Genomic DNA, 22,634 nt, shown 5'->3' with positions numbered 1-22,634 from the left:
GAGTAGCACATCCTTCGGGAATGGCTGTCCTGTCTCACTTTTAAGCTGAGGACAGGAAAGCCTGACCTGCAGCACAGGATACACTTAGACCTGCCAGGGTGCACAGGTGCTCACAGCCACGGGGTGAATCTCAGCACTCCTGAGCAGCAAACGAGAGCAAAGACAGAGCCCATGCTGCTCATGAGGGAGGACAGAGCAACGCAGAGGAGCCCATGCTGCTCATGTGGGAGGACAGAGCAACGCAGAGCTCAGAACTGCCCACAGGCTGGGCTGCTGACCCCCAGGGATGTCCCTCTGCCACACGCGAGAGGCAGGCCCAGAGCAGCAGGACCAGGAGCTGCTGTGGACAAAGGGCTCATTCAGACGCCCAGCCCTGCATCTGCTGCCTGTTTGAGGAGGAGGAGGAGGAGGGACACGCCTCTGAAGCGCAAGGAAATGTTTGAACTGCACAGGGGAGGAATCAAACTACGAGTGACTCGGACTCTTGCCCTGCAGTGCTGGCCCAGGGACCCTGGAGAGCAGGACACAGCCCAGGGATGGGATGGAAGGTGCAGGGCTGTGAGCCCCAGGCATGTGGAACCTGAACAAGGGCGGCTTTTCAGAAGAGACAAAAAGCAGATGTTTCACAAAAGCTCACTTTCCAGGTTTATTAAGTAAAGTTAACTGAATTGTTTTCATTTTGTGGGGATTCCTTTCCGTCTAACCCGGTGGGTTAACAGAGTTGCACAGAATCACGGTTGGACTGTGATAACCCAAATACAACTTTGGCTCATCTCACCGCTGACACATATGGAATGACTTGGGGGTTATTACATGCTGTGTCTGCTTGAGGCAGGTACATGTACAGATCAGCACAAGTTGCAAATGATAGTTTACATCCTTTCAAAACCGAGCAGGGCATCCAGCAAATGCACTGCCGTGAGAAGACATATGAAAAAGAAATGATACAGACTTGCAAATACATAAGAAGTTGAAGAGATGCAAGAAATCTCAAACACAAGAAATGTCAAGGGGGGAAAAAACCACTTAAATTCAGACACTATGTGTTCAAATGAAAACCCAGCTGCAATTTAAAGTCCCTTCAAAATGGGAAACATACAGTAACGCAATTAAAGAGAAACCAGGTCTCATCCTGGGAAACGTGTCCAAAAGCACTGATGCACAAACAGGTTCAGAGTTCTAAGCAAAATGTCCCTGGGCATTGGTGTACTTGACTCTTGGAGCCAGAGCAAAGCAATTCATTACACTTGCTGGGCCTACTGCTAGCAGCACGTAGGATCCCAGATGTCACAGAGAAGGCAGCACGCAAATGCTGGTTCCTGGGAGAAAGGAGAAATGCCACGGGCCACATCTCCCAGAGAGCAACTAGAGTAAGGACACCTAATTCTGGCAGCCTGGCTCCACTGCACACAGCGTTAGTGTAATGTTCTGCAAGGTTCTTCAGTTCTTAGCTCACTCCTTTCTCAGCCTGAGTTGGTCTGTCTTGTGCATGAGCACAACTGGCTGTGCAAAAAGATCCAAAAAACAGAAGGGACAGGACCAAAGAAAACTGGCTGAACCTGGGGCTGGCTTTCAGCTCCTATTTTCAAATATCAGTCAAAGATTGGAAATTTATCTACAAAAGAAATAATATAAATGAAATTAAAAAAATGGCACCGTCCACAAAATTAAAAAAAAAAGAGAAAAGAGAAATCTTACAACACAGCCTCATAAAATGGCTTTGCAACGATAGCTCAGTCACAAAATGAAGGGTTCTAGCTCTTCGTACATCAGAAGAGGAAACAAAGCTAAAAAGTACTAGTCCACATTCTCTTAATAAGTTAAACTTACTTTCCCTCCCCCTTCTACAAAAAGGGTAGAAGCAAAAGGGAAAGGAGGCTACTAAAAATAAAAAAAAAAAAGAAAAAAAAGGAAAAAAATAAGAAAAAAAGATAGGAGAGAGTGCAAGAGAGAGAGAGACAGAGAGAGAGAGCAGTCTGTGGTCAGAGGCTCAGAGCAGGGCTGAGTTCCTTTTAAGGGTTTAAAAGATGCAAAACAGTTCCTCAAAAGTTCCCTCTCTTCAACAGTTAGCTCAATGCTGTAGCCATGGAAACTCGAGTAGGTGCTGCAGGAGATTGCCGCCGTTAATCCTCGATGATGATGGGCTCATCGTTCATGGGCTGGCGGAGCTGCACCGCCTGCATGGGCCGCAGGATAATCGGCTTGTAGGGGCGTCTGGCGGCTCGCTTGGCTTCCGAGGAGGAGAGCAGCTTGCGGATTTTCCTGCAGACAGGAGGGAGAAAGGCACGGATTACACAGGCTCCGCTCCTCCAGGGGCCCGCACACGCCTGCTGGGCTGGCTGACAACGGCTCCCGCTGCAATGGCTGCCCTGGCAAACTCACATTCTCTGATTTACAAACCCCTCAGTGAACAGCAAACTGCATCCTCTGTAAAAGGCATTCTGGTCCAGCCTGGTAGGACTAGGGTGCCTTGCTGGGAACAAAGCACTGAAATAGTCACGACAGCCAGTTTCCACACCATTGATTTATTCTGAATTTATTTTGATGTGCTGCAGGTAGCTCCGGGGAAGTTGACAAAGCCAAGGCAACACCAACAGGGTGTTTTGTTTCCCCTTCTCCCACACTGTGGGTGCCCAACCCAGAGATGGGCAATATTCACACCTTGTATTTGGTTAAGGATTTCCCTATATGTACAACACTGGCAACAAGTCCTATCAGATGCAGGAAGCTGTTTTCCATATGGACAGAAAGACACACCAAAGCTTTAAAATTACCAAAGTAAATTAGACAGAGACAAATACTGAATGAGTGCTTGTTTTTCTTAATACTTCCTTTATCTCTGAGCCTGGTATCATTAAAAAACCCCATCCAAACCCAAAAATGCAGCAACAATGAAAAATGTACTGTGTCATTAAAATGAGGCATTCTTCTATACAGAGGATGCTGTGGTGGTCAAAGGCACACAGAGATTAGAAAGGAAAATAATAAATAGTCACAAGAGTACCCACTATGTACAGACTATGTATACCCACCAGTACCCACCATGAGTCTTCAGCTCAGGAACTGGGGCAACCAGAAGGGTCTGATAAGGCAGCACTGCCTTCCCTCACAGGCTCCTGACAGAACAAGGTTTTGCCTGACCACGAGAGACAAGAGAGGAAGGGCTCTGCAGCCCACATTTCAGCCACCTATCCCCCAACTTCATTTAGGGAACACTATTGAGGCCAAAACCCCCTTTTGTTGGTTGTGGTTTTGGCTGGTTGGTTTGGTTTATTTGTCAGTGGAAGAGAGAGCTTCTCACTGAGCTGATGCCTATCACTGTGCTATGATTTCTGCCTTTAAGATGTGATGGCTGCTGAAGAAAGTGGTCAAAATACCTCCCTTATCCTCAAAAACTTACCCTTGGCACCACCAGAACTGACAAACCATCAACTTCAGCTGAAGACTTTGAATCACTTCTTATCAGATTTGGTCATTTTTCACTTGTTTTTTTTTGCCTACTGAGGAGGACAAGCTGCTGCACTTACACAGACACATTTTTTGTTTGCCCAGTGTCCCCATTTCCCCAGCACCCTCTCAAACTAAAAGGCGACAGGGTGAGGAGAGGTGAAAACAAGCTGGCAAAGTGGTGGTGGGGGAGAGAGAAAACAAAATCTTGATATAATGACTTTTCCAAGATGTTTGACTGCCGTTGATCCACTTTGAGCCAGCAGAGCTCCTTGCAGCACCCGTGTGTGCTCCATCAGCCAGGCTGCCATCAGAAACAAGTCCTGCAGCACTCTGGATTCTGATCAGGTCAGCGCTGCCTGCGCTTGCCTGAGTTAGAAATGCCAGCTCCTCACTGGGAGCCTTCAATTCAAAACTTACTCCTTTCATTCCACCAACTTTTCAAGCTGCTCCTTCAGAGCCACAGAGTTTTCCAGCGCCTCTGTTGTGTTCTCAACAGAGCTACACAAAAAGGGGAGAGGGGGAGCGTGTAAAACTTCAGGGAAACCTACTTGCTGTGACTGAAAACACAGCCTGACCCTCAGCTGGAGGACGAGATGCAGATATTGCAGCTAGATTGATTGCTAGGGAGCCAACACAAAGCTCAAATTGTTTCAGAGCTCGCAAACAAGGCTTACATTCCTGACACTGGAATGCAGCAGATGGTTCAGGGAAAAGTTAGAGGTGAAATGCCCGACAGAAAACCCGTGCCACTGACAATGCTCCATCGCTCAGGCTTCCCTGCTCTTCACAGCCTGCCAAAAATCTCCTTTCACCACTCATCACTCAGCTAAGCAGCATGGCTGTCAGACAAAGAAGCCTGGGTGGTTTTTTTTCCTTTTCTCTCTCTCTCTCTATTTTTAAATGGAAGTGATAAGATCTTACTGAGCTGATGTCTATCACCACGATTTTCATTAGAGTTGTGCTGGTTGCTGCGGGACTGATCCTTCCTGCCTCTGTCAGTGGTTCTGTTTGAGCAGAGGATTCTGTGTCTACAGTAAATTATTGTCACAACCAACACCACACTGGATGACTATTGTCACAGGTCTGTCCAGGTCAAAGGGCAGGACCTTGTACTGACAGGCTGTCACCATGCACCTGGAGTGTTTCATGTGCCTTGGATGGTGCAGATGTCAAAAAGAGCTCCCTAGATGCAGGATTATGAAACAAGCCTTGAGCATCTAAGGAGTGCTCACCCTGTGTCCCCAATGGCACATGAATCTGAGAGCTGCACCAGGATCCCAGTACCTCTGTATCAGAGCAACAGCAGTAATCAGAAAACTGCTCCCCCTGAAAATGAAATCCTTCTCTCACTTTATTTTCAATTCTATATGGAATTCCATATATAACTTCTTTCTTTCACAGCATCTTGCAGGCACAGAAAGGAAAAGGGAAAGACATGGCAAAGATATGAGCTGGTGTGAAATGCACAGTTGCATTAAAGGTGTCCACAGGAACAAGTCTGACCAGGAAATTCATTTCATGTGTCTTCCGAGTTCCAACAAGGTGTTTCCTGCACTGAAAACTGATCACCCAATAGATCAATGGTTAGTAATTTGAATGTTACTGGTACTACCTATTCTACAAAGCCCATCTTTGATACTAAGCTCACAAAATAGTTCCTTGACACTTGAAATGCTTTGCAGGTTAAGGAGAAGTTTGGAGATACCAGGACTCTCAACTGTGACCTTTGTGCTGAACAAATGAAGACTCAAGAGCAGTGCCAAATTTAGCAGTACCAGAAGAGACAAAGCACTAAAACTCCCAACCTCCTCAGTCACTTGAGGGGCTCAGACATGCAGTAATTGCCAGGTCCATCTCTGCAAGTGGAGGGGAAGGTAAGTGCTGCTGTGCTCCTGGGGCACTCACTGAGAGTGCAAGTGTTGATAACTCCAGGCTTCAGACCAAGACAGAAGCCAGACACCACATCTGCTGTCAGGGAGGGCTGGAAAGCAGGGCTGCAGCTTTGCTCTGACCTTCCTCAAGGTTACCCAGAAGGGAGGCATCAAGTTCTTGGGAGGAAACCACACAAGCCAATTTTTCTCTAGCTTCTCATCACACCCAGGAGCAACTCTCCCATCCTAGGAATACCAGTACTGGGAACTTTGCCTGAGGGATTGGGTCACATAGCTTCTACCACTCTGTCAGCAGTTTGTAAACAGTTTGAAGTGAAACTCACACAAGGAAACTTTCTTCTACTATTTTTATCCTGTGGGCAGACCAACAAGAAGAATTAGGACTACAGAAGCTGTACCACCAAAGGAGGAAGATTGACACTGTAGGACTCAATCTCACTGCTACTGGTGGCAAATGCAAATCACTGAGAAATGAGTCAGCTCAGCCTGTAGAAACCCTCTGTCACTGGCAGGTTCCAGGACCCCCAGACACGTGGAGATGTCTTGGGGGGTAATGCCAGAGTTCAGCATGCAGGAGGACGTGTGTGTAGGAGGCTCTGCTGCTCAGTGTCACCCATGAGCCAGGAGAGCCCTATCCTGTCCCACTGAGATGGGACCTGTGAGGGCACTGATGGGTCTGAACCAGGTGAATTCCCACCTCAGCCTTCCTCCCCTTGGCATCCACCTCCTACAGCAACTGCTCTGCAAGAAGAACAAGAATCTGCTCTCTCTGGAACGTAAGTGCGTGGATCATTTCCCTCCCTCTAACCACAACACCAGCGGCAGCACCCACAAAACAACAGACATCCCCTTAAATCCTCTGAAACACCACATTTCCTACCTGGTTTCTTCAGTGGCCATGTAAAAAACATCATCTGGTGCATCAATCCAGTTCATCCTCCTCCTTTTCACCGGAGGCATGGATCCACCACGAATTAATCGGACTTTTGTTGGGTATGATTTCCCATTGAGCAGCAAGTTTCGGCTTGGTCCCTAACGTGATACATAAAACAGCACAGTTATGGCCTGCAACAAACCTGCAGCAACGTGTGCTAAGCACGCAAAGGAAAAGAGAATTCAAGTTTTTGTATGGCTTGCTGAGAGTTTAAGGTAAATACCTCCCCCTGTGGCCCAGGACTGAACACAGAGTTCACACATAAGCAATTGTTCACAAGCAGAACAAGTCAGGCGCCTTCGATATGCAATAGGACAGCAATACTTCAGCGACAGGACAAATAATAAATGGGAGGCATTACCAATAATTTGTGCCTTGTGTCTGAAAGATGACATCAAGTTCAAAAGATTGAGCATCAGACTCAGATTTCAGCTACTACCATAAATCTAGAGCAATTCTATTGATTTCAGGGAAGGAAATTAGCTACAGAGCAAATCAAATACAAGAATCAGAATTTACAGTTATTCTGCAGTACCAAACTTACCCATGTCCTTTTTGTTCTAGGGAGGTCAATATTTAATAAGGATAGCATAGAATTAAATATGTTGTTGAAAACAAATGTAGTACTACAAAGCTTAGCAGCTTTCATGATAAAAACCCTGTTAGTATTGAACACCACAGACTTCCCATAACAACACATTTGCTTTGCAAATCAACACAGGCATCATTTTCCAGACTCACAGTAAGCCCCTTACACTCAGCTGGAAAAACATGAGCTGTTAAGAGAGGTGCAGATGAAAGGGAGCAAAGTGTTAAGCTTCTCAAATGCAGCTGTCCTTGATCACTGAAGTCCAGTGCTGCTGCCCCTCTTCCTGCTGATCAGCACACTGAGAAATCCCACTGAAATCAGTAACACTGAGCAGCTGGGAAAGATGCAAAATGAAGGCCCAGAAAATTTGATATGCATGAATTAAAGCTGGTCAGAAAACACCCTGGCATAAACTCAATTGTGGTGTTTCACAGGCCATCTCCCCAGATGCACCAAGGCTTCCCCTTCTGCCCATGGAGTGGGAAACTGAGTGTGTGTGAGGGATGTCTGCCCTGGGAGACCCACCTCGAAAGGAATGGTGTGGACATGTTCAAATCCTTTAGTGCCAGGTCATTGCAGTAACTAACTGAATTTTAACACCTTGACTTAGAAAGGGAGGAATTCAGTCTAAAAACCAAGGGGGGAAACCCAACAAACCCCTGTGTCTATCTCATTTTGTATCTCAGCAGAAAACAGAAAATGATAATGACTTATTTTTTGACCAGCCTTAATCAACTGCTCTACAGCAAGATCTGCTTCCTGTAGAGCATCAGGGCTTTAGAGCTAAACAAACCAACCTCCCACCTTTTAAAACTCTAAGCTCTTGAAAACTGTTGCACACAAGTGCAATAAGAATTTAATTTCTTAGTTGCCCAGCTCCATATTATACAAGACAGCTTCAGCACCACTGCAGACCACTGAAACACTTCAACAATTGCTTTTAGATTTGACATTTGTTAAGCAAAAGGTTTCAAATAAAAGCTTTTCTGATGGCTTTATTTTACCCCCTCCTGGTTTCTCCAAGAAAATCCATTCATTAAGGTTGCAAAGCATATTTTCTCCACATATGCAAGATACACAGGAGAACAACTCCAGAAAAAGTTACTGGAAATACCTAGAAAGGGCACCCCTGTGCTTCCAGGCTGCCCTTTCTCTGCCTACATGGTGAAATCTATTTCAAATGATATATCCTAAACGAGGACCTTTAATTTTTCATTCACACTTGATTGGGCAACATGGAATCAAGGCAGTTCTGGGAGTTTCACACTAAAACACCTAAAAAGTATGAAGTCATCAGAGATTTCTCCCTCTGCTCTCAGCTGGTTTATTCAGCAGACACAAACAAGTAGCCAGTCTTCTCAGTGACACGGAATGAAGCTGAATTGATGGAGGAGTACAATTTGCCCCTTCAGATGGAGGAACAGACCAAAGGAATGCTCTGTCATCCCAGGCAGCCTGGCACACCCATGTTCTGGCCTCCCCTCAGGCCAGTGCTCCCCTCCCCAAACGCTGTCAGGTTGAACAAAGCCTGTGACCACTGTGCAGTGACCATTTTGGGGGGGGAAAACGTGTGCTTGAAGTTGTTTCCCATAAGCCACGTGCAAGGGGGGAAAGGGATGCACAGCCTTTGCACTGGCCCCTTCACAATTTAGTGAGAAAGCATTCTGCCAGACACATATCAATCAGACTGGCTATTTGCTTCTGTCCTTTGATTAAACTCAGCACAATAGATGAAAGGCTACAAATATTTTTTACTCAAAAAAAAAAAAAAAGAACGTAAAATACAAGCATTCTCAGCAGGTAACTTGCACACCAACTTGCTAAAAAGATGTAAAAAGAAACTGTTTTCCAAACAAACCCTTCCATCATTTATACTTTTCTCCTTCAGGGAAACACATTCCACCTAGAAACACATCCCAGAACTTTGCTGGAAGCAGCCACTCAGTTTCTGCATGAGCAGAAACAACATGCTCTGTTCAAAACAGGATCTCATTTATAGATACAAAGGTAGATAGATTTGAGGTTTAAATTGTATTTAACCACTAAGATGATTTAGATGCCCCAAAACAATATTTTTTCCCTTTTCAGTGAATTGGGAATTATGACCAGCTGCAAACAGCAAAGGTGGAAGTGAAGCACTACGGTTTAATGGGGTGTTCTATCTACTGTGGGTTAATAATTCTTCTTTTCCCTGTTTTGGTTAAATGAACATTCTCTTACCATTTGTCTGGTTTGTCCGTGGTTAGGCAGACCTAACAAACAGGAAAGAGAATAGAGCTGGTAAGACCATTGCTTTTCCAAGACAGAAAAAAGTACAAAATCAAAACACACGCAGCTATGATTACAACTGTGTTGTTTTGCTCAGCTAGAGCTGCCTACTGAACTGACTCTGCCCTCCTAGGAAGGTGACTGGGAAAAGCTCCTTTGGCAACGTGGTTTGAAGAGCAGAGGCCCCAAGTCACAAACACGTTCCACTTGCCCAGTCCCTTCTCCATGCACTCAAACCCTGCTTCCCACTAGCACTAGAAGCACACCTCCCTTTCAGACCCCAGCCTTGCTGTGCATCTGGGGAAAAATCTGACACTCTCCTTCGCTCTGACGTCAAGGAGAAGAAAGTGGAAGGCATTATTCACTGTCAAGGCAGCAACAAACAGAATCTTCCTTATCCTCCTTGGGTCCCTTGGGAACTGCTCAGCTCCGACGTCAGCTACAGGCTGGTAGCAAACAGAGCGGATGTGCTGAACCTGCCACGAGCAAACACCTCCTGAGGCACAGAGCACAGCCACTGAGCTCTGCCAGAGCCCTCTGCCAGCACACACAGCACCAGGGGCTTGGCTGGGCTCTCAGGCACCCCTCACACTGCCCTCAGCTGCACTGAGCGCACACAGGAGCCTGCAGGGATCTCAGGGAAAGGCCTGCTGCTGTCAGGCAGCGCAGCCTGGCACAGAATGGACTGGGAGACCCAGCACTGTTTGCTTTTACAAGATGCACATCCCCAGAAAACACCACTGCATCACCATCTGTGCACCAAACCACCTTCCTCAGCCCCTTCTGGCTGAGAACCAAAATGTCAGTGCAGCAAATCCAACAGGTCCTACAGGACAGGCATCAGCAAATGCTATTGCTGTCTGCAAAAGGTCTCAGTATGAATCCTCCTTTCACATTCAGATGATCTTTGAATCTTTCCATTGATAGTGAGTTAGCTGGGATTAAAAACTTTTTAAAGAAACCAGCAAGAATGAACTTTCACAGTTCATGGTCTGTATTCCAGCAGGTTCCTGGAAGTTCTCATTGGTAAAACTGTTCTTGCATCAAGTGTGACACAGGAAACACAGGGCACAGTAGTGTCAGGAGCAAGGAGGGTGAAGCAGGGGACATTTTCCTGAGCATTGAGTATATCACAATATACCACACTAGAATCATCAGTTTATATCAAGTGTATTTTCCATCCTGTGTAGATGTTAAACTGTTGGCTGCTTCAAATGGGAAGACACATGGTTTCAGCTCTTGCTGCATTTTTTGCCTAAGTATCCACAGAGATGAAGGAACAGCTGCCAAAAATATCTCCAGCAAGCCTGCAGGACAGATGTACCAGGCACCAGTAAGAAGGCCAGTAACAACCTTTGGATGTTGACAAAGGCAGTGTAGGCACCAGATAATCAATTGTTTTTACATGGGAGCAAGCACAGCATCCAAACCACAGCTGTGAGCAGCTGTTTGGGATGGATGGATGGATGGACAAAGGGCTCCATGGATGCTGGGAAACAGCACAGCCAGCAGGATGCAGCCAGAATCTGTCAGCCTCAGAGCTAAGCTCCAGCACTTGTTACTTTCCTCCCCCTTCCATAACTGAGAGATTATGTTTTCTCCATTCACAGAAACCCTGAGATGTAAATCAACTGATGCTAGTCCTTGGATTGAAGCCACATATTTTCTTTCAACCACACTCCAGATCAGTTCTTTTCTTGTAGTAAGAACACCCCTGATGCCAGAAGAGACTGTCCTGATATGTGGCTGCTGCTGCACTGACTATTGCTGGGTGTACAACAGCCAGTACACAGTGCTACTTCCAAGCACCAGAATTAAACCAGAATATTCCACGGTGAGAAGCTGAGGGATGCAAACTGAACAAAGGCTGAGCTTCAGAGCCCTCAAGCAGCACAGAAGCAGTGCTAACAGCAGGAACACAGCTCCCTCCCAAATTGCCATTTCTGGGATAAAGCTGCCCATGACAACTTTTTGCTGCAATAAAATAGGACACAAAACAAAGCTACAGCTTCAATGCAATTTATACCCTTGCTTTCACAGCAATAAGGTATCAATTAGCATATTAATATTGGTGAATTAATCCATGAATTTTCACTTTAGTCACACTTCAATAACTGGAGACTCAAAGAATGAAAACAGGCACTAAAATGACCTTATTCAGTTTGCAATTAAAAATAATATCACAGTAAGAGCATATGCAGCCAAGGCACTGCTATTAATGAGCAACCTCCATGCACAATCACCACCAAAGAGAGGCACAGAGACAGCACATCTGTAACCCATTGTGGAACTGCTGGCAAGTCAACAGGATGCATCTGCCCTGGAAACAATGGATTTTCACCCAAAAGCTTTTGGTGGCTTCTGTGTGAGAGAGGAAGCCTGGGAGACAGGCACCTCTAAAAACTAAACCAAACCTGTGTCTGTGGGTGAGTGGTGGCACAGGCAGAGAACTCACCATGCCAGACTCACACCTGCCCCACGTGCCTGCTCCACTTTCACAGAGGAAGATTTGAGAGATGTCTCTCCATGCATCCACAAGCAGGTTAAAAATAAGATAGTGTAAGATTTTAAATCAGGAGCAAAATATAACAGTTCTGGCAGCTCCTCTCCAGGAAAAAAAAAAAAAATCTGACTATACTTTATGGAGGAAGGTCTAGAGAAGACACAGGGTAGAAAATGTCATTATTCCTTCTGATGAGATCTAAGGTCCAACTGCTTGAATTTACACAGCTCCACATCAGCATCAACACTGACCTCCTCCAAATGTCAAAAAACACACAAAGAACAAAAGGAAGTGTTTTCAGGATTCACCATACTTCTAAAACCACAAAGTGTAAAGGTATACAGTGATAAATCTAAGCAGGTCTTCCACTCTTTTGCAGCCAAACAAATTGAAATATACTCTCAAAACTCCAGACTAAATGTTCAGGGTAGCACTGAAAAGAACCCAATGCTGTAGAAAATCTCTTGCCATCCAATTCTTCCTGCCAGTCTCCTCTATACACTGAAATAACAAAGTCAATTGAAGCTACGGCTGCAGAGAATCATAAATGTCCTTTGCCACAGCCGATTGTGCACCTCCCTGACATGGCAATGAAACAGCTGATCACTGCAGAGATGAACTGGCACCCTCAGGGCAGGGCTGCTCCCCACAGCTCAGTGCCAAGGCCCTCAGAACTGCTCCTCAAGCTAAGCACAGTCAGAGATTTGGGATGAAAACCAGTCCAGAAGGTTACTATGCCCCAATGATCCCTTCATTCCTGAAGTACCAAAGCTGCAGGTGAACAGACTTTGTCCCAAAGAAATGCAGGTGGGGAAGCACTGCAGTCAAACAGCAACACAAGTCTGTTACTGCTGCTACTTGGCAGCTTTGTGCTGTCTTTTGAGGACAAGAAAACCACCTCTCAGTCAAAAAACCTGTTCCAATAATCTCATGTCATTTGCTTCTCATGGTTTAGGATTTGTTAAAAAAATAATTTGAATGAGAGAATGCCTAAACCTCCAGCAGCAACTACAGCATTGCCCCAAGAGCACGCTGTGGGAGTAGGGGACAGCTGGCACTCAAAACCACAAGAGAGCAAAGGAGAATCTCATTTCCCAATGGAAAGCAACCCAGCACATCTGGTCCCACTGGATGCCTGACTCTAGACATGCTCTTTGCTGCTCCAGTCCCATCCTCTGAGACCCAGCACCTAGAGGGCACAATCCCAAAGTTACCCCCACTGCTCACATTCTGCCTGTTGTGCCAGCACCACACAACACACAGCTGCCATGTGGAGAAGCAGGAGAGCCAGAGGCCTCAGCAGTGAGCCAGTGCAGGCTGGAGCACAGGGAGATTCATTCCCATGAAGTTACTACAGCAGCCTTCAAGAAGCTGCTGAAGCATGGAGAACTTTCTGCTTGGTCAGAAAGCAGCCAGTGCTTTTCCACACCTGAACATACACCTGCTGCTGGGGATTCACAGCCCATTTCAGTCTGACACAAGTCTGCACACAACTGACCTTGTACCAAGGAGGAAGACAGCCCAGCTTCCAGCCTGGACACAGGGCAGAGTTATAAACTTGTGTTTACTCAGTTACTGACTCCAATCTTCTGCACATCCACCACACACAAAAATTGTTTCATCAAGCAATTAGTCACAGATGGCATTTGGTTTCTACTTTGTTTACCCACAAGAAGTATCATGCAGAACATGTAATATGCACTAAGACTCAGAAGCACATCTTCAATCACAACAAATGCAGAGAATTTCACAACCAGTGACTTCACAATTGCTTTCTAAAATTCATATAACTCTTCATGTGCATTTTCCTTTTCCAAAGTAATCCTCCTCCCGGGACTCCATCCTTCTCAGCATGAACAAAAACATCAACAGCACCACATTTGTGAGTAAGCTAGAGAAAAATATAAAAATTCATGCATGAACAAGGATTTCACTTCCAAGTTACTGGTTCACTCGAGGCAGTCTCAGTGTGTTGACATACACACACACACACATTTTTGCCAGCTTGCAAGAACACTTCAGCACCCCTGCCTCTCTTATAACTACCAGAAGTATTTTACCACTGTGAGTGTCCACCAACAACCAGAGGCTACAAACTTTCAGAAATGTAAGTGCCACAAGCAGAACAGAGCATAAGTTGTGCCAAACACCACCTAGACTTAACATTTTCTTAAGATTCTGTTGTAAATAAAAACAATGTTAAAATTGCAATTTACTTACCTAAGTAAGTTCCTACCAAGATTGGCAAAGGAAAAGGAAAGAAAAGATTTAAAGTTAAAAAAGGGAAAGATTCAAGCAGCTCAGAATACAGTAGCTCAGCCCCATGCAACCAATAGAGATACACAGACTGGTGTGGCTGTAATGAAACACAGAAGTGATCACAGTTCTCTGTTGGACAGATAAAATCAAAACAACATTCAACACACAGCAACTCCAAATGAGAGATTTTGCAAAGAGCAGCTTTAATTTTGAATGGCTAAGTACTGGTCTGTACCCAACTCCTTCCAGCAAGCCCTGCACATGAACATCCCTGGATTTTGACAGCACTTCCTAAAATGCTTGGTCCAGCAGGTCACAGTCACTTGCTGCAAGCACAGCCCCTCCCAGATGATGTGTCTGCTCATGCAAGGCTGCACCTCCTGCTACAAGCACCTCAAGAACCCTCTAATGCTTCCTGAACAGTGGCATCCAACTGCAGAGAGCCAGCAGCTCTCCTTGGATAAGCACAGTGAGAAGGGAGAGCTGCTCTCTCTGTCTCAGGCTTGACTCAATCAATACTGTCCACTCACATTCCAAAAACAGCATCATGGTGGATTCTGCCTGGCTGTAACACACCAAGTGGTTAAAAAAAGAGGAGACAAAACTATGCCCCTCTCTGCTTTAGGATTTGCTGATCCAAGCTATCTAATCTAGAAAGCACTGAACTACTCACAGTTCTTAGCATCAGGAGTATTTTACATCATATACAATATACATATATGTGTGTGTGCATGTATTAGATATATAGTTATATATGAATGATATTTAACACAAATTCCATTAAATTACAAATTCAAGCTTTGTGCTATCCAGGGCACTTGCAAATCTGTCCTTGCTCTGTTATACATTAATTTCCTCTCACATTAATTACACCTGCTCTCTACCATTGCCTGGGGATATGCACTCTCCTCTCAATCAACATTTGCATCTTACTCCATGCCATCACTACTAAACAAAATAGTTTTCACTAGCTGATCCACAGAGCATGATGCCCATCTGCTGATTTTATTTTCAGATCTTTCTTCACAACACCAAAAGAACCTAATCAGAATATCAAGGCTAAACTGAAGGCAAGTGAAAATTGTTTCACTTAGCATCTGAATAAAAAATCCCATAAGAAATCCTCAAAAATAATCATTACTTTAGGCAAATCTTAAAGGGAGAAGGTTGCACAGGCACATGGCTCTTGGGGTCTCCAAAAAGCAGTTCAAGCAACTTGACGCATTCTTCCCAGCTGTGCTGCAGCTGGCACTGAACATTTGCTCTCTTGTCACTGGTCAGCATTACTGGGGTCTGGATTCCAACAGGTGAAGCCAGGCCTTTTCCCCAGCACCCCACCATTTTTTAAAGGATTTGCCATTTACAGTAATTCCTGGATGGGCATGTTTCCACTGGCTGGTTATCCCTCAGTTTTTAGAAGGACAGCTGGGGTCACTGGTGATAAAGGCAGGATTTTAATGCAACTTATGCATACAGGTAAGTCCACATTTTCTGCAAGTCTAAGTCAGAAAAAACCATATATATATATATATATATATATATATATATATATATATATATATATATATATATATATATATATATATATGTATGTGTGTGTATAAAATATTGAGATAGTTTTGGCCCCCTACATAGCTGATGTTAGACAACTTCCCTATCCTTCCACCTTGACAGCTGCTTTTGTTCAAGAACAGTTCTTCCTTCCCCTTCCACCCTCATCTCTTGATAACTGAGCTAAGGCCATGCCAGGCTGGTGAATGCTTCCACTTTTGGTCCATTCACTTTTCCCAAAAAAGGTGTGAGAAACAATGAACCAGAACATGTTAAATTAGATTGACATTCCATTTGGGTTTAGAAATCCCCAGCAGCAGAAGCAAGGTATTCCAACAGTTAATTAACCTCACTCAAAAACCTGCAGCTTTTTTCCAGCCAAAGTCCCCAACTGTACCTTCTGGCTACTGCAGCTTGTTATTCCACTCCCAGCTACACTGAAAGCCCCCTATTATTAGACTTCTGCTGTTCCTGTCAGCAGAGACAAGCATCTACAACTTCCACTTTGACAGAAGCATTTCCCATTATACTGAGTGTTTTCCAGTCCCTTCCCTGTTTTCATGGCTCTTGTATAAACCCTCTCCAGTTTTCAGCATTCGATCCACCACCATGTTATCGATGCAAGTTTGTTGCTGGGAAAAGCCTTCCCTTTATTGCAGCTACTCATTCATGTTCTCCCTCTTTCTGCCAATTTTAGGAGCGCATGTGATGACCCTGAAAAACAATTTTGATTAGATGAAAGCCAGCATGGTGTAAAAGAGAGGGGAGAAAAATAAAAATCCAACAATGCTGTCTCCCTTCCCCCAGCAGGAATTTGCATAGCCAAGTACCACACAGATCCCACACAATCAAGTAAACAGGTTCCTGCACACAAAACATCCTCTCTCTCTCTCCCCAGAGGAAGTTTCATGGCAAACACTGTCAGTTGAGCTCCAGAACACTACTGAAAAAGCAATAAACTACTGATTTTTTAACATCTCACTCTATTTGACAGCTTATGAGACTCCATGTACTTTTCATGTTCCAAAAATAGGATTCTGTAGCAATTTGGCCATGCTAAGTTAATGTTGAAGGAGAGCTGGGAAGTGTACTGTATGCCTAATGATGCCTCCAACATGATTTAAAGAGGAGGAAAACAAAATAGATGAAAGAAAGAACTACAATCTTCTTGTAAAATAAAGTGGAAGCAGTGAGAACATGACATTAAGACTATTTTCCTGTTCTTGGAATTCAGGCACTGGTCAAAATTCAAAATGCCTGGCCAGATAAATCATATTCAGAGCTTGAAGAAGTGTGGGTTTCAAGGGCTAAGCAGAGATGAGTCAGAAAAACAAAAGTTACAATTACTTTGCTGGAACTACAGTAGCAAGAGAAAAAAAAATAAACAAATAGAATTCCAAAGGAAAAATGTGAACTAACTCCTTGAAGTTCAGCAATTGTAGTGTATAAAATGTACCTTAATGCTTTACACTATACAGACACAAGCTGCCACCTGGCTCTTTCATGCAAATAAACCTCTTGATTATATTCTGCTCTACACCCTGGCCTTGAGGAAAGCCTTACAAAACCATCATGCCATAATTTCATAAGTGTTCAGGCTTCTCCCCTGTGTTTGGAGGTGATGGCCCAGCACCATGAGCCTTTTATCACCAGCACAGAGACTCCAGCTCAAGCCCACCATAAAAGATGCCACTGTCCCCTGTCACAGACTTTGGCACAGTGACCTGTCCAAACCCTGAGGTGTCTCCCAGGTGCCACCAATGCAGCACATCAGCAGGAAGCAGAAAAAGCCCTGGATAACAGATACAATTTGGCACTAGGTTAACATTTCTTTGGAAACTATTTAAACACAGGTGGACAAAGTGTCTGCCTGCACCTAAAGTTGGACAGAAAGAATTTCAGCCTCTCTGTGCAGACATCTTAACACCATCTTTTTTTTTTTTTTTTTGCAGTACACACCCCTACAGTGACCTAAACTAGTCAGTATGTCAAGAGGAGATGAGAAACATGAAAATAACCCCCTCCATATCCCATAATATCTAGGTAAATGCAGAATCTGACCAATTATAACAAGTCAGGCTTATTCTCAATATTTTTCTACTATTATAGGTCAACTATAATCCAAGAATCAATTATTCTGAATAGATGGGTTTATTTCAATCCTTTTATACTCACTCACTGGCTCCTAAATTGTGGCCACAAGGCTTCATCACTCTCATTGCCATTCACTTCTTCTTCAGGGCAGGTCCAACTGGTGCCCTTCCTGCCAGCAGCCCCCCAGACTACTAAACCTGGATGACTCTATCCAAAACCAAGGAGAAGCCTCAGTGCCACAATCCCAGTCCTTCCATGGCACAAGAAACCAGTTGTATCCACACCCACAACCAGCAAGGTTTACCAGTTCACACACAAGGCAGCTGGGAACCAACACACCAACTGGCATCAGGACAGAAAGAGATCACCAAACTTCCACCATCTGCTTCCCTGTGCCCAGCAGATCTTGATCCAAGTTCTTTAAATGTTGTTTCCTTGCAGGTGGAACCCTTCCCTCTCAGTCCTGGCAAAGCTTCCAGCAACCCAGGCTCTCAGGAAAGATTACAGATGCAAAACTGCAGCGTGGCAAACATTTTCCATTCACAAATAAATCTCAGCCAACAGGTTTAAGCTGAACAGCTCACAAGAATATCCAGTTAACACCCACTAAACAGATTCTGGGAGTGAACTGGATTCTGCTACCTTGCAGTTACAGGAACAAGTACTCCAGCAAGTATTTCAGTGGCTGGCTGAGAACAGACCCAACAGGAAGAGCAGCAGGTGCTCAGGAAGATCCAGGCCTGCACAGCTACACACACCTGCTTCGGAGAAACACAAACTCTGAGGAACAGGTACTTTTCCAAAAGCATCTTTGCAGATGGCTCCAGCAACAGTTCTAAGTGAATGGAGCACTAAAACAGGGATCCCCCATTTCCAGAAAATCATGTTGGGTTATCAGGTCCAGTGCTCTCTGCAGAGAGAGCCTTCCAGAAGGAAGGATCTGTTCTACCTCCTTCCTCTGGGCCACAACATCTCTGAGCTTCCCAGGTGTGTCATCTGCTGAGGAGGACATTCAGCAGGGAGCAGCAGGCCTGCCCATAAGCAGGTATTCACCAGGAGCTGTGGAAATTCTGTGAGTTACTCTGCACCTACATCCCTCATTACTGGACAAAGCCTCTGAGGAAGCCAAACTGACCAACGCAGCAGGGTTTTGTCACTCTTCCCAAAAGACAAGTTACAAAGCACATAAAAACTCAGAAACATGGTATCAAGGAATAAATTCCCAAGGAGAGCAAGACAGCAGAAAAACCCCTGTCATTGCTGCATTCTCCACATACACTCATATTTGCATGCATGTAAATATGGGTAACAGCCATCCACTGTCTCAGCCACAAAACAAGGATTATCATCAGGGCATGCAGTGCTGGCCAGTTCATGGCAACATGTAAGCTTTTGTGTCTGCCTGGTCACAGTGACATTTTGTGGTTGTCTGTCTCCTAAATATTCAAAATTGGTCTGTTCTGCTATATTTGGAAAAGTGACATCATATATGTTTCCTGCATGATCACAAATGAAAGATTCTGACATCTCTTCAGTACTCAGAACAGATTAATTTTTAATCGATGAAAATTTTGAAAATCATTTTCTACTGCCTGCAGAGAACAGTCTCTAACCAGTGAGACTGTCCACTCTCACTGGAAAATACAGAGGGTTGAACTTGGGACTTGATGTAAATACTGTCTTCTACTTCATTTGGTCCAAGTGAATTCAAAGCAGTTCAAGACATGTTTTGCTTTCTTAGAAGCCAAAAAGTGAAACAAGCCCTATTTTCAAACCAACCATCACAGCTTCCTGCAGTTTCATAGAACTGCTGGAAGACTGTTCTGTCAACTTGAGGAATTAGGAACCAATTCTCAACACAGGACTTCATGTCTTCAGTACAGTTGCACAACTTGTTGCCTGCATGTGAAAAGCCTGAAAGGTGAGCAGCAAAACCATGGGTGGAAGTGGTTACCCAAGGAACACTTAGACATCAACACAGAAGGTGCACACAGACTCATTAGCCACAAAGCACAGACAAGCCAGCAGATGAAACTAAAAATCACTCTCCTAGCATAAGCTGAGCGCAGCTTCAAGGTCTTACCCCTGCTAGGCATCAACAGGCGCTTCTTCATGTTGCCTGATAGAGCACAAGTGAACAGAAAAGAGAAAAACATCACATCAGCAACCTGAACAGCAGCAGTTTTAAAAGTTCTTCATGTTAAAACACAATCAGGTATCATCAAATGTTTGTAATTATAAAAGCTACTTATAAAGTTAAAATTAAAGGTAAAATTGAGAAAGACTCGCTCCCTCCCTGCTGGAGTCACCACTACACCAACTGTTCCTTTCCCCTGTTAAGGAGAGCTACCCTCTGTGCTCTCACTCCTGTTATGACCATTTCAAGAGACCCTTTGCTCTCATCTGACAGAGGCTGCACTCTCTCTTCCCTGACACTCTCAAGCAAGAGCAGTTCTTCAGAACAGAGACCTGGAGTCCACGCCGGGAACATCCTGCTTCTATCTCCCACTTCAAACACCTTTCCCTTGCCTCCTCTTCCTGAGGAGCTGAAGGCCAAGCAGAGAGGTGGCCAGTAACAGGGCCAACAAGGGAAACCTCACTCCAAAAGGCTATCAGGGTGTTCTTCATACTACTAATTTAAAAACTGAAGGGAAGATTCTCCTTCGCTATCACATTTGCAAGGTTGGCCAAGGCAGGCAGAGTTCCACTAGCACAGTGACTTTGTGTGCATGCACCTCCTAGGCAGTACACACCATGTGCCTCACCCAAAAGGAGAAATGGGACAGGTGGCTTTTACAAAAGTTAAAAATAACCTCCCTCAAGATTTAGAAATTCGGAATTTATATAAACAACTATGAGTTTCGATAATCTCTTTGTATACCAAAAGGACAGAAGAAAAAGCCTACAGACACAACATAAATTTTGTGGAAAAATATTTACCATCCATTCCATTGTGCTGTTCATAGCTTCTTTTTCCCAGGATAGTTGGGGACCCATTATTAATGACAGGTGTAAACTTAGCAGGAGTCAGATTGTTGAGAGAACTGGACAAGCTCTTTGCAGGATCTGGTTTTGGAGGACATGGATGAGACTCTGGTGGAAAACAGCAACATAGAATTTTTTTATTAGCAAAGATACTGGAATTATAAATCTAAAAACAACCTGCAAACTTCTCAGGTTACCAAGTACACCTCTTCTTAATAGTTTGGAGATTTCTACTGATATAAAGCATTTCCATACATTTAGGAATTCACCACTACTAAAGACATGAAAGTCATTATCATACTATTACCTTAAAATAAGATCTGATAGCAAAAGCACTTTGTATCTATTTCTGTAACACTGTTCTCCAATAATTTGGGGTGATTTTTGGGGTGCTGGATACCACAACCCAACTCTGGCCATGTTGGTCATGCAACACACCCCTAAACTCTGGGGAAATTACAACTCTGACAGTCTGCCAGAAAAGTTTATAAAAAGTACAATTTCTCCAACAGCAAAAAAAAAGTGAAGATTCAAAGACTCACTATAAAGAACACAACATCTGAATTCAAGCTTTGGGCCAAGGCAGACATCAAGCCCACACTCCTCAACTTTGAGTTGAGAAAAGACTTTAAGAAAGTTACAAGAAACATCAAATGGGAACTTCAACTGAGTCTTCCCTCACAGGCCCAACAGCAGAATAAGATATAAACTCAATCCCACTAACACCACCAAAAATCCTCCTTGCCAGTCCTCCCTCCATTGCCATCACTCTTTTCTCCCAGCTCAGTAATCCAGTGGAGATCCTGACACAGTGCAAGGAAGGCTCAAAATCTGCTGCTACTTTCTGTACAATTATTAAAATAAGGATTTTATCCAACAGCATATTTCTCCCTTCATTTGCTCTCTTTTGTTGCACTGCATGTTTCCAAAGGTTTCTCAATCCATGTACCCCATTAGTACACAGCAGAAGTACAACACCCAACAGAGAGCAGTAAATATTTAATACACCCTCAGCCTTACAATATTTCATCAACAAAAACGTTCAAAGAAACCTGAAATCAACTCCAATGCTGCTTATCTAAATGAAAAGGCAACCAACTTCCTTGCTAAGCTGGAAGCCTTCAAAGAGGAGACACTGTTGTTTGGCTGCCAGAACAACCTGAGGGATGTCTGCAGGGCAACAGGGAGCACTGGGGAAAAGCATTTGGCATTTGTCTGCAGTCAGCACTGCATGTTACACAGTATCACTCTGGATGCTTCCAGCAGCTCAAACTTACACCAAAGTTCTGGATGGGGCTACACAATCCTGCCCCAAAGATCAGCTCACGAGGCAAAAGTCCTCAAGAAAATTGTGATTAAAAAAATAATAAAAACCCCATCAAAACCCAAGAGGAAAGTGAAAAATAGAAGTATGATCCCTCTGTCTAGATTGAGCACAGAACAGCCATCAGCTGATCACAAGCTGTGGGACACAGTGCTGTCCTAAACCCAAGAGGCTTCTTGGAGAACCCAACTGCACAAACGACCTCCAGACAGCCCAAAACCAGAAGTGAATTATCAAATGTTCCCAAAACATTATGTTAGTGCCTCCACTAGCAGATGGCAACTTGTCTCCATATACAGCAAAAGCCACAGCAAACACATCCCTCCCTTCACTTGAACAAGTTTCTGATACAGCTGTAAGACCCCACAGTGGACTGCAGAGACACTGGCTCTGCCAGGTAAAGCAGGAAAAGTAAAAAGGACAAGTTAACAAGATGGGTTTCATGTTTTCTTTTGTTTGTGGGGGTGGGGTTTTTTGTGCCCTGTTTCTTGTTTGTTTGTTTTTAATCCAGAATGAGCAGCTAAATCTGGATCCAAGTGGATAACACAAAGGGTCAGCAGAGTATCTAGGAGGGTGTTTGCTGTGTTTGGGGGGTTTTGCACGTGATGGTTTGGTTGGTTTAATACCTAAATACCGGAGTACTGCTTCTAAAGGCTTTCGAACCACTTGCTTTAATAGCAATGGGTTTTCTGATGCCTCAGGTAAACGTGCTGTGCCTGTAAAACACAGAAAAATAATTAGAGGGTGAAGACATTTAGCTATTATAGCAAAACCAAGTGAGTAAC

The 22,634-nt window shown here is 44.3% G+C and overlaps 1 protein-coding gene across 3 annotated transcripts in view; it reads right to left on the bottom strand.

The window, feature by feature from the left end:
- Positions 1–621: 621 nt before the first annotated feature.
- The window catches only part of MTA1 (metastasis associated 1), a 71,478-nt gene continuing 49,465 nt past the window's right edge, over positions 622–22,634 (bottom strand). The window contains exons 15-21 of one of the 3 annotated variants that reach the window (XM_074546504.1): positions 22,476–22,565; positions 20,481–20,633; positions 19,624–19,659; positions 13,857–13,868; positions 9,086–9,117; positions 6,223–6,374; positions 622–2,262 (exon numbers count right to left, since the gene is read on the bottom strand). In XM_074546504.1, coding sequence (XP_074402605.1) covers positions 2,124–2,262; positions 6,223–6,374; positions 9,086–9,117; positions 13,857–13,868; positions 19,624–19,659; positions 20,481–20,633; positions 22,476–22,565 — 614 coding nt within the window. In that variant the 3' untranslated portion in view covers positions 622–2,123. The remainder of the gene's footprint in view (positions 2,263–6,222; positions 6,375–9,085; positions 9,118–13,856; positions 13,869–19,623; positions 19,660–20,480; positions 20,634–22,475; positions 22,566–22,634) is intronic. The other 2 variants (XM_074546505.1, XM_074546506.1) reach the window with 2 other exon arrangements.

The sequence above is a fragment of the Zonotrichia albicollis genome, chromosome 8 (genome assembly GCF_047830755.1).
Source record: "Zonotrichia albicollis isolate bZonAlb1 chromosome 8, bZonAlb1.hap1, whole genome shotgun sequence".
NCBI lineage: Eukaryota > Metazoa > Chordata > Aves > Passeriformes > Passerellidae > Zonotrichia > Zonotrichia albicollis.
This window is presented reverse-complemented; position numbering and strand designations above follow the sequence as displayed.